Here is a 14,148-nt window from a genome sequence, read left to right as displayed (position 1 = left end):
AGTCAGGCCACCAAAAATACAGTGAGTTTGGGTTGTGTCCCCACCCCTTTCTTTGGATCATAATTTCAAGCTCTTCAAAATATTAAATGCGAAATATTTTTTCAAAGCCCCGTAAAAGGAAGTTTTAAAGGTAAATTGCACAATTCCTACAGCTGACCCCAACTATGTGGAGACTCCTGTGAAGCTGGGAGCATTAGTAATGCTGTAACAATTTGCATTTCATTTACAAGTGTCCTGTTAAAAACAGACAGAGAGCTCTTTCAATACAGACTTTAGTCACCTAAATCCTGCCAAGTTCTCCCAAGACATTTCTGGTCAATTAAAGCTCTACCAGGAGCATGGAGCAAGCCAGAATTCCATAGGTTTTAGCATAATCTTTTATTCAAAGTTTGGTTTCATTTGTCTCACCTGAAAGACAAATAGAATTAAACAGACATGCAACACTGCCTGTGAAAAATGAAGCAGTTATCCTTTATAGTGCAAGAGTGTAAAGCTTGATTTATTTACACATTTTAATGTGAACAAGAGAATGGTGTAGGCAGATCATTTTATACATTCAGCTGTGCTCCACAGAGTCCATTACACATAAAATACACACTGAGGATGTTTAAGTGCTCTGGTGCATCGAGAAGCCACACAGAGGGGAGGCCAGAGGTGTCAGCTCACACTGGCTGAGGAAGGCAGGGATGAACCCAAGGAGCTGCCCCTTCACCAAAGTGCTGGAGCAGCTCCAGGTGCTGAGAAATCCCTTCCATTTGGAATCTGGGGGTGCTGTGCCATGTGCAGGGTCATGCATGAGCCCTGCAGTGCTGACATTCACAGATCAGAGTGTGCTGGACAACACTTAAATAATTGTTCACCCTGGAATGTGGCACAGAGCTCCTCTCCTTTAAACCTTCCTGTGCTGCTCAGCTGTAAATATTTGCTGCAGTCCCAGGCATGGCCACTGTCATCTCAGACTAACAAATATTCTGCCAAAAGCTCAGTGTGAGGGTGCAAAACCCTTCCTGTTTCAGCTTCTCTGGACTAGAAGGGAGGTGAGGAGTTTAATTCACTCCTGAAAGAGCCAGAAAGAACACAGAAGTCCTTCAGGCAAGTTTAAACAAGACACTTGGTTTCTCTGGGCCCTGCTCATGCCTTTTCTTAGGCTGAAGAGCATAAAATAACATTTGCTGGAAGATTGGGAGAAAAAGCAAGAAAGAGGGGCGTGCATAAAATAAAAAACAAACAAAACCAACCCCATTTTAAGATTCCAGTGTTGAACAGCAGCAGCAAACAGGAGTGAGGTGCAGTCCCTCAGTCCTACCCCTACATCAGTTGTGGAGCTGAGGCCCATGGCCAAGGAACACCCCAGGCTCCACTGCTGTGGCACAGTGATCAAAAATATTGTGATTGATGTGCTGTAGAAATAGACACCACCTCCAGTGGAGGCCTTTGGCAGGGAAGTTTCCAGAAGCAAACAAAGGAAGATTTGCCTGTGGCTGCAGGTAAAGGGAACTGTCATTATTAAGTAGAATTATTTGAGCACACAGAGCCTGTGTAAATAAAACATGGTTATGTAAAGCTTTGGAGCAAGGCTTGCCTTTAGAATCTTTGCAAAGAAAGGGCCAAAGCCACACAATAGCACAAAAGCTCAGCTCGTGGCTGGGGGCAGTTTCACTCAGAGAAGGGCTGACACCTGCGGGCTCTGTGCAGAGAGCAAGGGCAGGAATTGGGCTCGGGAGAATTGGGGAGTTCACAGCAAAAGCAGCCCTGAACAGGCCAGAGAGCAGCCTGCAAGGGAGGCACAGCCACCTCAGGGCAGCTCTGTGTCCATCCCTCAGGGCTGTGCTGAGGAGGAAAACCCCAACCAGGATCCATGGCTGCCAAGTCTGTGCTCCAGTCACCTGCTGGGTTTAAAGCCTGCTGAGAGCTGGGACAGTGCACTGGCACACACAGGACCATCCTGGTCTGGGTGTCAGCAGCCTTTTAGGCCCTCCTGAATTCTTTCATACCACCTAATTAAGCACAGAGAATATTGCCATGGAAGGAGTGAGTGGTGTAGCACAGCTTGTTTTCAGACTCTGTGTTCTGTGGCTGCAGAAGCAATAGGTCAGAACAGGTTGATGAAATGGGAAGAGATAAGGGAAGGCAGCATTCCTGTGCCCTTCCCATTCAGCCTCCCTGCAGTGCCTCATTCTGCATTGTTAATGAACAAAGGCTGCCCATAAATTCACCAGCAGTCGATGGCCACATCCAAAGGCACTAAATCAGTGTCACTGCACCCCAGCAAATGAATGCTCTGGCAGCAGGAGCCCATTAACATCCTTATCTTGCTTAATCACAAATCAAGTATTGAGGGTGAAAGGAAAGCTGTTATTTCTTGAGGTTTCCTAAGTTCCAGTGCAGGGGATGCCACTGATAAGATCTGAATTGTGCCCAGCTGGTGAGGAAACCTGGCCACAGCCCCAGGGCACCTCCCCTGGGCAAGGGGAAGGTTATTTTTCTAAGCTGCACAAAAATGCCAAAGCAATCCAAAGCATGCCCAGATTGAATCAGTCTGGCAAAGCAAACAAATGTAAAGGAACAGTTCTGTTGTCATTTACAACAACAAGAACCTAGAATAGTCATGTACAGGTCAGGGGAGTTGTTGGGAATTTCTGGTAGTGAGAACAGAAACTGGCCATGAGTCAAGTTAACAAATAAAAATAAAAATAAATAAATGCAGAAAGACACTATTCCAAATCTAAGACAATCCCAAACTCCCTGGTATTGAGGGACTCACTTAAAAATACACAGAATATGAGCACTATTCCTTTCAAATGAAGTTCCAGAGTTCTGGAGACTCTGCTGTGCAGACAGCCCAGACCACACTGAGTGGACTTAAAATTCAGTTTCCTAGGAAAAAAACCCCAATTTTAGAGCAGCCAGTGCTATCTAAGTGCCAGGATAACCAGTGAATGTTTTACTCTCTCCTCCTCACTTGACAGTGTCCCATTGTCCCCCCCTGTGTCCATTCTCCCTCAGTATCAGCTCCTGGCCATCTCCTGGAAGCTGGAAAGACAAATATCAAAGTACACAAAGCTCCATTATCCTCACAGGCCTCAGTGAGTGCTGGGCAACTTCTCTCCTTAGGTCATCCACAATAGTAGACAAGTATTGTTTTTCCTTTTTTTAAAAGAAAAAAAGGGGGAGGACCCCAGCTTACATCACCTAATCTGAGCTTTTGAACTAAGCAACTTCAACACCTTTAAGGAGTTGGGACCACTAGAGTTGGAAATCCTGCCTCAATCAGAAAGAAAATAAATAAACATGATAAAGAATTCAGATTTTGTCCAAAATTACATAAATTTCCCACCAGATACAGTCACATCATTCTCATTTCTCCTTGTCCTCATCCTTTATAGTGCTGCCTCTGCACCATTTAATCCAACTTGAAGCTCCTGCTATGAAATCAGAAAATTCTAAGCCATATAATCCAGTGGTGCCCTAAAAACAACCCCCATCCTCAGTGCTCGTGTTCAACACCAGAACAGAAGTGCCCAAAATTGGTGGTTTGCAGGGATAAAGTGTTCACTCTCACCAGTTCTGCTGCTCTAAAGACACAGTGAGTTCCAGTGTTGGTGCTTCAAAACAATTCCATTTATTGCCATGTCAGGGGAGCTCCATGCTCACACCAGGATTTAGAGCCTTCCTGGAAATCTGTCACAGTCCCTGTAAATGAAAGATTAAATCCTGTCCTCCTCTCTCTGTGAGCAGCTCCTAAAAACTTGTCTGGAGATAAAACCACTCCCAGCAGGGCTGAAAACTGCACAGTCACTTCCACAGCATCTCCTCTCCCATCAGTTCCACAGTGCTGCACTCACCAGTCCATCATTCCACACTCCCAGCCAGCAGAATTCCATGCAGAACTGGGATCTGCTTCCTGCCAAGTGCTTTCAACTTCCCAACTAGAAAAAGTTGTTTATTTTAATAATCAGCCTGGAAAGTTCAGCTCGAGATGAGCTTGAAACTCTTCTCAAGGTCGGCTTGACGCTCGCTTCTGTTTGAACAGGTAAATAAATAAAGGTCAACCTCCTGACGAGTCCCGTGAGTCCCTGAAGGTCACTCACTCCTTCTTGCTGTGCTCCAGCACCCTGTAGGGAGGGGCAGAGACTCCCTTGGGGCCGTGCTGCTCCTGCACGATGGGCAGCGTGGCTGGGGTGTAGATTTCTGGCATGCTGTCGTTGTTCTCCAGGGCACCGTAGGAGAAAGAGGCTTTGAGGTCAGGCTGCACTGCAATCCCTTTGTCGTGCATGTTCTGCATGCCTGCAGGAGCAGAGGCACAGATTAGGGACAAAAGTGCATTTTTGCTGCTCTCTGTTCAGCCAGGAAATGAGCAGGCCCTGAGGCTCATCAGCTGCTTGTGTTAAATCAAAGACAGGATGGGTTTGTGCTCAGCACTGGAGCAGCTGATGGAGAAATAAGCTCCCAGTGAATGAGGAATGGCTCTCAGTTATCTATCAAGTACTGCAGATCTTTCTTACAGCTCACCAAAGAGCTTAGCTGTGCTTCCCAAAAGAGATTTCTGCTCCTCTACCTCACTTCTGAGCCATCCCCAAAAATCAGTTCTTCCTGCTGGACCCAGCCCAATCCCAAGCACGTGCTCAAACCAGTTCATATTCAGATAACAAGTGCCTGATCCACCCAACTCTGAGCAGAGCCAAAGCCTGAGCCCTCCCTGTGCAGCCCAGCTCTTGACCAGGGTGATGAAGCCCTGGACTTTGGTCACCTGGCATGGCATCCATTGAGATGTAGGGCTCGAAGGGGACAGGCTTCTTCCTATTCCTTGTGATCAGGAAGACTCCCAGGAATGCTATGAGGCACCTGGAGGGAGGAGAAAGGATCACTGAGATGTCTGGCAAGGAAGAGCACAGAATATTCCCTGTTGCTCCCTAGAGAATTCAGAGCTGCAGTTCAGGCACTGCCAAGGCAGAATTCCAGGGCACTGTCCAAGCTGAGCCCCCTTGAGCAGACTGCAACACCCCCAGCAACCAGCACAACTTCACCTTTATCAACCACAGGGAAAAGTTTTCATGTTAATTAATTAATTAACCTTGGCTAACTGCAGGGGAAAGGAAGCATAGCAACATTTGGTTTTGCTTTGATGGGATTCCAGGATTTAGCAGCCTGACCTTTCCAAGGCTCCCTGTAAACACCAACAGTCACAGAGCAAGGTGCAGCTCAGAACAATGATCTCCCAATTGTTTGGGGATTTTTTTCTGTACTTATCTAAAAGCCATTTGAGAATGTCCCCTGATTATGGAGAGGTAATTACACCCAAACACTGAGTTACACAGGAAATGTTTTACTGATCAGATCTGCATTGTGCCTTCTCCATGCTCTAAAAACTCCAGAAGTCAGAAACAGTTCAGAGAAGGTGCAGAATCTGAAATGAGCTTCCCAGAGAGGGTCTCTTAGGGTTATTTTACAATTCTTCCAGATTCATGAGCAGGCAGCTTGAAAACCAAGCCATATGCTGAGCACCCCAGCTGATCCCCAGGATTTAGTGATTAATTGTTGTGTAATTGTGCATTACCAAGGCTTACATGATTTTTTCCAAACACATCACTGATCTCTAAGGGCCACTCTCTGCTCTGACAGAGAGGTGTTTTCAAAACAGATTTGTATTTTTAAAATTTGAGCCACATGAAGCAACAGCTTTCTGTCAAAGAAACCTGGAGCACTTACCCCAGTGCAAACATACAAATGTGGAGCACATCTTCACCCATGAAGTCCAGGTAAAAAGTTGCTCCTTGAAAAGGAAATCATTCATTACATCTTCCCAATTCCACCTTCAGCCAGAACCCACATCAGCCAGCATGCCTATTTTTATAGCCAGCACCTTTGTTTATTTAATGATCTGAAAATAGGTGTCCTGATTTCTATTTTAACACAAATTATTGACAAATCTTTTTGAGTTTCACTACCAAAATAGTTCTGCTGGTGTCACTAACAGAGATATAAATGAACCTGTGCAGCAAAAAACAAGAGGGACTATTTTGGAGTGATGAAACAAATTGGATTTAACTATAAAAAGATGCAAACTCTTGACCCCAAACAACAACAAACAGCTCCAAATTCTAGAAGTGTCCTTGGTGTCCTGGGTGGCAGCAGGACACGTGTTCTGCCTCCTGCTCTTTACATTTTTAATGTAAAGAAAACAAAGTAAAAAATAAATATCAGGGAAAGATTTTACCTGCACATATAAGAACACATATTGAATGAGGAATAGTCTCAAACATAAATTCCCCTGCACTTTAAACAAAATGACAGCACTGAACAGAAAATTTTAACACTCTACTGGGATAATTCACATTTTTAAAAGAAAAAAAAAAAAACAAAGCCAGTGCAGATGAGAGATAACAAAAAATAAGAGTCATCATATTGCTGAGTATTCACCTTCTTCTGGAGGATTATTTCCCAAAACCTTTTGCCCTGTTTTTAGAAGGGTTTGTGCAGTTACCTGCTGAGATTGCTGCTGTGGTGGATAGGATGTAGCCAATGCTGGAGATCTGAGCTGAGTCATAGAGCTGGGAGGCTTGAGCTAAAAACCTGCAACACAATCACAGGCAACAGGGGCTGATTGGGAAGGATCCTTTTTTTGGAAACACCTTTCAAAAGTGATGCATAAATTTAAGGAAATTCATTCTTTTTTCTCACTGAACAGCAGCAGCAGCAAGCCTTGGAAAGAATTAAAAGAACAGAAGAGGGAGGTTTCTGGCTGCACTGAAATTACTGCCCCAACCTCAGGGCCAGAGTGTCTCTCATATTTTGAGAAGCCTTTTATCCCTGCTGCTACCAGCTTTTTATGTTACTGCAAGTACAAAGGGGGAAAAAGCCCCTAAAAATAGACACATTTTCAACAACACTGATCCTGCACTTTGATTTTAGGCAGTGCAGATACTGCATTTGACTGGCCACCATTTCAGTCCTAAACTTGGTTGGCAAACACTTGAATGGTGGCATTAAATCCACCTGGCAGTGTCACTCTGTGGAAAAGCAAAGAGCCCCCCCTGGCCCTGGGACAGATCACAGGAAAGAATAGATAATTCTACATTTTGATGGGCATTTTTGGCATGGTAGCAAACAGCCCCTGACCCACAGTCCAGAGATTGCAGAGACAGAGAGGAGTCCTTACGTGGCCTGGTAGATGGCCGTGGCAGCCATGCACACCAACATGATGTAGAAGATGGGCGAGTCCAGCTGCAGGGTGCCCTGGATGGACACCAGGATCATCCCAGCCACAGCCTTCACTGTCACCACGGTCATGGAACCTGGGGGTCACCACACTCAGCTGGGGCAGCTGCAGGAGGCTGCAGACCACCCCAGCACCCCCAAAAACCTGCCCCTCCTCCTGCCAGGCCAGACAAGGCACACAAACTGCCTGTCTGCCACCAGCTCTGCCCGTTCTATCCCCCACAAACCCAGCACAGCAACCTCCAGTAATCACTGAACCCTTCTCCAGCTACAGAACTGGGAGCATTTACTGGTGTTGTAAAGAGTGTTCTGCAGTTACAGGATGGGAGGATACAATTTTCCATTTGGTTTGGTTCATAAAGCCAAAGAAGTCTCCAAAACAAGGATCAGGAAGAACTTTCCTTTCTTGAAAGTTGGGCCATTCACAATTAGGGCAGTTGCTTTGTAGTTCATGGAGCTTCAGAGGCACCACTGAAATCCAGCCCCAAACAGCTCAAAAAACCAAAAAAGAGTGAAAGAAAAGACACTGCAGGAACTGAAGGTGCATAAACAAAATTGAGGACTGTGACACAGATTTCAGCATGGCAGACTTGCCATTACTCATCCTTTTAAAAGTTTAATTGATTACTGTTTCCATTTTAAAAAAGCATTAAATGTTTAAATCCAAAATCACTGCAGGATCCCACTGTGGGATATCAGGATCACCAAGGACTCAGTTTCACAGGGACAAGCTGGGGTAGCAGAGAATTCCTCATTTCTTTAAGCACACAGCAAATCTTAACAGAGCTAAGACAATCCTTGTGGGTCAAACCCTCTCTTTACCCACTGGCTCAGGCCTACTCACCCACTGAATGCCACCCTTTGTGTGCCCAGATGAAAATTAAGAACACTCATAAATAACCTGCACTTTCTGTGCTTGGCAGATTATTTGTCTGATGGGGAATAAGCCTTAATTGTTCAAAGGTTCTTTGCAAAGATCCAAAACATCAGCTTCAGGAACATTTCTGGAGGAAATTTGTGCATTTCATGGCATTAATTAAATCAATATAATCCCCTGCATGCCTCAATTTACTGTTTAAAGATATCAACTTACCCAGCAAAGCCACCAGCAGGAGAATAATGACAATGTAGTTTGCATTTCTCTCCTTGTAAAAATACAGGAGCAGACAGAACACAATGATCTCCACAAGCTACAAAAGAGAGAAATGAGAATATCAGAGATGCAGAGCACACAGAGTTGGCAGTAAATGAGATTCTGAGGCAATCAAAGATTAGAATAGGGCAAATCAAAGGGAAATGGGGATCCCACACAATTACAGACCAAATTCAGCATCATCTCAGATTCCAGTTAGAGGAGATATTCAGCAGCTTCTGGCAGAACAGGAAACCCAGGGCACTGCTGGTGTTGGATTTATGGTAAAGCAGCTGATCAAATAGTCCTGACTGAGTATTCACAGGAGAGTTCTCAGTCTGCTTTCTGCACTGAGCTTCCACAAGTGATCCCTGGGCCAGTGCCAAGATTATCTTCCTTAAAACACCAATTTCATGGGATTTTCAATAAGAGATTCGAGGGCCCAGAGAAAGTCAGTGTGGAAAAAGCCCAGATTCAGGCACCAGTAAAACCCCCACCAGAGAAACCCCCACCCTCCATGGCCCCTCACCATGTACAGCAGGAATGGCCAGCTCACTAAATGCCTGGTGATGTTTTCTGCTGTCATCTTCTCGTGGCTGTTGGGTCCAAATGTCACCAGCAGGTAAGTGCCAACAACTGCCAGGCCACAGCCTACGAAGGACAGCACGTAGCGCCCTTGGGCAGGCACAGGACAGGAGAGCACAGGGTTAATGAGGGAGTGGGTGCATGCAATTCATGAATTAATCCCACAGCACCATCACTGGATGTTCCTCTGGGAGCCCTTCCTGCCCCACCTCCAAAATCTTGCAGCCACCAGGGGCAGTGGGGGTGTGGGAGCTGAGACAAAGTTGGTACCAGGTGGCATCTGCTAAATAAATCAAGCTGTAAGATCTGTGATCCTGCCTGGCACTGCCCACAGCCCTTTCCTTCTGCAAACACCTCCCTGTTCATGGAACTCACTCCCTTGTGCCTGTGCTGCAGCTTCAGCCTGTTTCTAAATGCTGTGAGGTTCAGGGGATTTGGCACAAGCCAGGAAAAAGATCTCCATTTGTAATAAACACTGGAGGAGATGACAGATTTCATCCAGGAGGTGCTAATGAGACCTTGCCAGCCCTGTAATTATAATTCCTGAGGGCCCATGCTGTGTGTGATGAACTGTAAACACAGAGGAAAAATGAAAAGGAGCTGTGGAACTTACTCAAAAATTCCTTGGGCTTCCATTTTTCTTTAATAAATATAATTCCTATGATTGCACTAGCTGTGAAAAAAAAGGAGAGGAGAGAGAAACAGTGAATTCTGGAGTCAGGAATCTCCCACAGGAACACACCCAGGCTCCTTCCTCCTTACCCACAACAGACACTGCACTGAGGGGCACAATCAGGGAGAGAGGAGCAAAGGCGTAGGAGGAGAACACTCCCAGCTCCCCCAGCAGCAGCAGCAGGAACCCACTCCACCAGGTCTTGGTTCTGAAGTAGGCCCGGGGGTCCTTGGAGCCTGCCAGCCTGATGTGGCTGTATTTCTAGGCAAGAACACAGAAATAAAGCAGCTTTGCTGTGTTTGATTGTTGATTTCAGTGCAGGATGAGGATTTGCTTCAGGGCACTCACCTGGAGGTTGAGGGCGATGCTGCTGACAAGGTGCCCAAAAATAGCCAGAAGTGCCCCAATCAAGTTCTCCTGCAAAGCCAAAGGGAACACACAATTCCTAAAGTCAGCCAAGGAACCCAGAGGGCTTTGCACACTCTAGAGGAAAGCAGACTTTTAAACCATTCCTCAATCATGGAATAGCCTGGGATGGAAGGGACCTTTAAAGGTCATCTGGTCCAACACCCAGCTGTCAATAAAAGCTGTTTATTTTCCTCCCTTCCTGCTGATCTGGGGCAGCTCAGATAAGTGCTCCAGACCTGTGAACTCAGGTGGAAGATAAGACTCAACAGCCACTTTCTCCAAGAGACTTCAATTAGTTTGCAGTTTCTCAGAGAGGAGGAAGATAAGGCTAAAAAAGCCTCACACCATCACTCATTCTTGCCTCTGGAACACTCATTTATGAAGATTTTATTGCCCTGGAATTCGACAGAGAATGGATCAGGAACCTCTGCTTCCCAACTGTTTTGCTCTTCTCCACTCGTCCAGCTGCTGGTTCACTGATTCAGCCCATGTGATGGGGAAGCCAAATTATCACAGATTTTAATCTGCTTTTTGTATAAACCAGTTATTCTCAAAGTCACAGGAGACTGCTGACAGCTCCCAACCTCTTCTGCTCTGGCATTCAAAGCTCAGCAACAATTCTCAGGCTCTGAAGATGGAATGTGAAATGAAGCAAGGATGTAAAGCAGGCTGAGTCACAAAGGAGATGCAGAGGAGGACTGAAGAGAAGAGCCTGAGGCCACCAAACATTTGTGTGCTCCCAAAACTGCCTAAACCTCATTAAATGTCATTAGCAGTGTTCCTTCAGCCCAGTCCTTACTTGGACTGATTTGGGATAACCCAGCTCACATTCAGATGTGAACAGGAATAAATGGACTAATCTTGATTTTCTCACACACAGAAGAACTTCCAGATTTCAAATTTGTAGCAGCAGAACAAAACCTTCTATCAGAATGCACAAAAAGAAGATTCACCCAAAGAGCTTCACTCAAAACCACCTGAGAGAGGATCCCAGGACAGAGAGAGAAGGTGGCAGGAGGATGTCACTGTGTGACCGCAGTGCAGAGTTCTCTGGGCTGTGACAGCCTCAGGCAACAGCACCTGGGTGAACTCCACAAGGGCCCAGGACTGTGGTCTCAAAGGAAAATAAAACCCCTTTTTGCTGAGATTCTCTGAGCACCCTCAGAATCAGGGATTCAGAGGGAATTTATCTGCTCCCAGCTGGAGAACAAGGAGGAATTACAGCCCCATGTCCCAGCCAGCTGTGGGCTCACCCCCTGAGTTCAACCACCTGAACACACAGAGCAAAGCAGAACCTCTGCTCTGTTACTGCTGCATGGCTGAGGCTGAAAGGGCACCTGTGGGAATCACTGCAGCCAAACAGCTCCACACCTTCCCCTGCCACGCCTTCCTCCAGCTCCTCTGCTCTGCAGACACAGAATTTCTCTCTCTCTCTCTTAAGCACAGGATATGACAGCCCAGGAATGGCTGAATTCAAAGACAGAGCCCTTTCTGCAGAAAATAACCCCAAAGCAGCAGCATCATCAGCTCACTCCAGGAATCAGGGCCTCAGGGGATGGAAACCTCCCTGCTGGGGTGGGAAGCTGACCTTGTAGGAGAAGGAGTCTGTGTGTGGCTGCACAGAAACTGCTGCTGTGGCCAGTGGGAGCTGCTGGAGCTGCAGACCGGGGCTGTTTCCTCCTTCCATTTTGGGGTTTTTTCTTTGCTTTTCAGCTTTCTTGATGCTGGAAGTTCTCTTTAAAGAAGAGACACGGACTCTGCTGGAACCAACGTTTGGTACTGCTCCCTGCCATCCATCCCATGGGCAAGTTCAGGGAAGCACAGCGGAGTCCTGCTGCTCCCCTTCCCTGCCCTGGCTTGGGGTGGCCACCACAGACGATGAGCCACTGCTTCCAGCCACTCAGTGAGGCAGCAGGGCCATGTTCCTTCAAGATGAATCTAAGGGGAAAAAAAGAAATAAAACCCAAAGAATTAGATCAAATAAATCAGTGGTCCAAAACCTGCAAGGAAGGATAGGCACAGAAACGCCCCGGAATCAAACTCACAGCTGCACATAAAAAAGAAAAGAAGATTTTAAATGTCTTCCTAGAAAGCCTTGGACAGAAATCCACAGAGACTCTGCTTGACAAGTTCTGTGAACTGGCTGGGCCGCAGGGGTGACACACTCAGCTGGCATTTAACAACATCACAAAGGCTCTCAAGTCCTCCAAGCTCTGCTTTTCATGTCCCTCCTGCCCGAAGCTCCTTCCTCGGTTCCCCAGGGCCGGGCTCGCTGAAGTGTTTGAGGAGCAGCGGCATCGCCCCCGCCCGGTCTGAGCGGATCCCGCGGGGTGCGACCGTCCCGGGCTCGCTCAGCCCTGCCGGGGTCAGCCAGGAGCATCCCCGGCCCGAACCCGGACACTGCCCGTGTCACCTCCCGCCGCAGCGGGCCCCGGGCAGCCCCAGCGTGGGGGCAGCGCCGCCATGGAAGGGCAAAGCCACCCATGGTGAGAGGACAGGGCAGCAAATCCCCCTCCCACCGCCAGCGACCCTGCCGGACAGCGCAGAGCGCCGGACAGCCCCGGGCCGGGACACGGGCTGTTCCCACCAAACCCTCCGGGGCGCCGGCCCCGCAGCTGGCCCTGCCCTGCCCCTCGGCGCGGCCCCGGCACTCACCGGCCCCGCCGCAGACCCCAGCCCGGCCCCGGCCTCCAACTCCGGCTCCCGGTCGGGCGCCGCGGCCGCTTCCTGCTCGGCGCATCCGATTGGTCTTCAGCACTGCCAATCAAAGGGCCGGTCCCAAGGTGAGGGCGAGGATTGGGTGTCGCGCGAAGGAGGGGTCTGGCCCAGCCAATGGGCGCAGGGCTCTGAAGGGCCGGGCGGAAGAAGCGGCGTTCCACCGCCCGGTTGGGGCGGGACGAGGCGGGCCCCACCCTGAGCGCTCCCGGCCCAGAGCTGCAGGGACAGCCGCGGCCCCGCATCGTCCTCCGCCTTGTGCCGGTGGGACCCGTTGCTTCCGCCCTCCCCGTGTGCGCGGCTCCCGGTGGCGGGAACAGCAGCCGGAGCCGCCTTAAGGCGCATGCGGAAAGCGCCTCCGCCGAGCCACCTTAAACCAGCCGCGGTGGCGCTGAGAGCTCGCCTGTGATTGGGCGCCTGCTCAGAGTAACAGGCACGGTGATTGGAGGAGAGCTGAGGCGGCTGTTGTCTCGGTAACCGGCTGTCCGCATCCCGGGGCCGCCGAGGGCCGGGGATGAACGGGCAGATACCGGCAGGAACGGGCAGATACAGCCCACAGACCGCACCTGAGCGGGGTCGGGGATCTCCCCGGTGCCCCCCGCGCCGCCTCATCCGCTCAGGTACCCACCCGCCTTCCCAGCGCTCCCCACGCCGCCTCACCTGGGCGGGGCTGGGGCGTGAGGCGACTTCCGGTGGCGCCTCAGGACCGGACCTCATCCCTCAGCTGGGCTCCTCCCGCCCCCGAGCGCCGCTTCTCTCAATGCAGACAGCAAAGGCCATGGCTGAGCTGAGCCAGCTCTGCAGCCTCGGCCCTGCTGCACGTTCAGAGCCGGGCCTGAGCTTAGAAACAAAATCCCGGCTCTGCCCTGAGTCGTGACACTGAACGTGTGGGCTGTGGCCCGATCCCCGCCCTTCCAGCTCAGGGATGCTGCGGAGCACGAGGTACCTCTGGCAGAACAGCACCACTCGCTGCCATGTCCTGAAAATAAACAGCACTTACCACAGTGAGTGCAGAGCTGAAGGGTGAAAACATCAACCACGCCAAGGTTTTTTGCTCAAAGCACAACCAGGGTTCGTTCCTGGAGCAAATCAAGGGGTATCTGGAATTATTTATAGTCACAGTGGGTTAGAGGAGTTCCTGGTCCAAAATTCTTCCTCTTGAGGATAAACCAGCACAAGGGAATAAGAAATTCAATCAAACAAAACATTCATCAACAGCAGTGTTTCCAAAGGTATTTTTAAATAAACCAGGGAAATGAAATGCAGGAGTGACTGCTGGTTTTCTGGCAGGAATGCTGCATTAATGTTGGATTTGCCTTCATCTTACACATCCCATTTCAAAGGAAAGCTGCTGTTGTGTTCACATATTTCCTGCATCTCTATATTCAGTGTTATTATCCTTGGCTGCTCTTCTTAG

General features: G+C 48.7%; 1 protein-coding gene across 1 annotated transcript; it reads right to left on the bottom strand.

The window, feature by feature from the left end:
• Nucleotides 1-2,994: 2,994 nt before the first annotated feature.
• NIPAL3 (NIPA like domain containing 3) lies at nt 2,995-12,794 on the bottom strand. Its single transcript, XM_030232207.2, has 12 exons — nt 12,672-12,794; nt 11,605-11,954; nt 9,957-10,025; nt 9,698-9,869; nt 9,549-9,608; nt 8,880-9,025; nt 8,312-8,408; nt 7,160-7,295; nt 6,485-6,573; nt 5,710-5,773; nt 4,751-4,845; nt 2,995-4,287 (listed from the first exon to the last, which is right to left on the bottom strand). Exons 2-12 carry the CDS (start codon nt 11,701-11,703, stop codon nt 4,088-4,090), a joined length of 1,227 nt encoding a protein of 408 aa, XP_030088067.1. The 5' UTR covers nt 11,704-11,954; nt 12,672-12,794; the 3' UTR covers nt 2,995-4,087.
• Between the last annotated feature and the right edge of the window lie 1,354 nt (nt 12,795-14,148).

The sequence above is a fragment of the Serinus canaria genome, chromosome 23 (assembly GCF_022539315.1).
Source record: "Serinus canaria isolate serCan28SL12 chromosome 23, serCan2020, whole genome shotgun sequence".
Classification (NCBI taxonomy): domain Eukaryota; kingdom Metazoa; phylum Chordata; class Aves; order Passeriformes; family Fringillidae; genus Serinus; species Serinus canaria.
The sequence above is the reverse complement of the archived record's forward strand: the minus strand, read 5'-3'. Positions and strand labels throughout refer to the sequence as shown.

Coding starts and splice junctions, on each gene's coding strand:
- NIPAL3 (XM_030232207.2), bottom strand. CDS start 11,703: ATGGAAGGAGGAAACAGCCCCGGTCTGCAGCTCCAGCAGCTCCCACTG. Junction 10,026..11,604: donor CAGACTCCTTCTCCTACAAG/GTCAGCTTCCCA, acceptor TTGGCTTTGCAG/GAGAACTTGATTGGGGCACT. Junction 9,026..9,548: donor GAAGCCCAAGGAATTTTTGA/GTAAGTTCCACA, acceptor TGCCTGCCCAAG/GGCGCTACGTGCTGTCCTTC.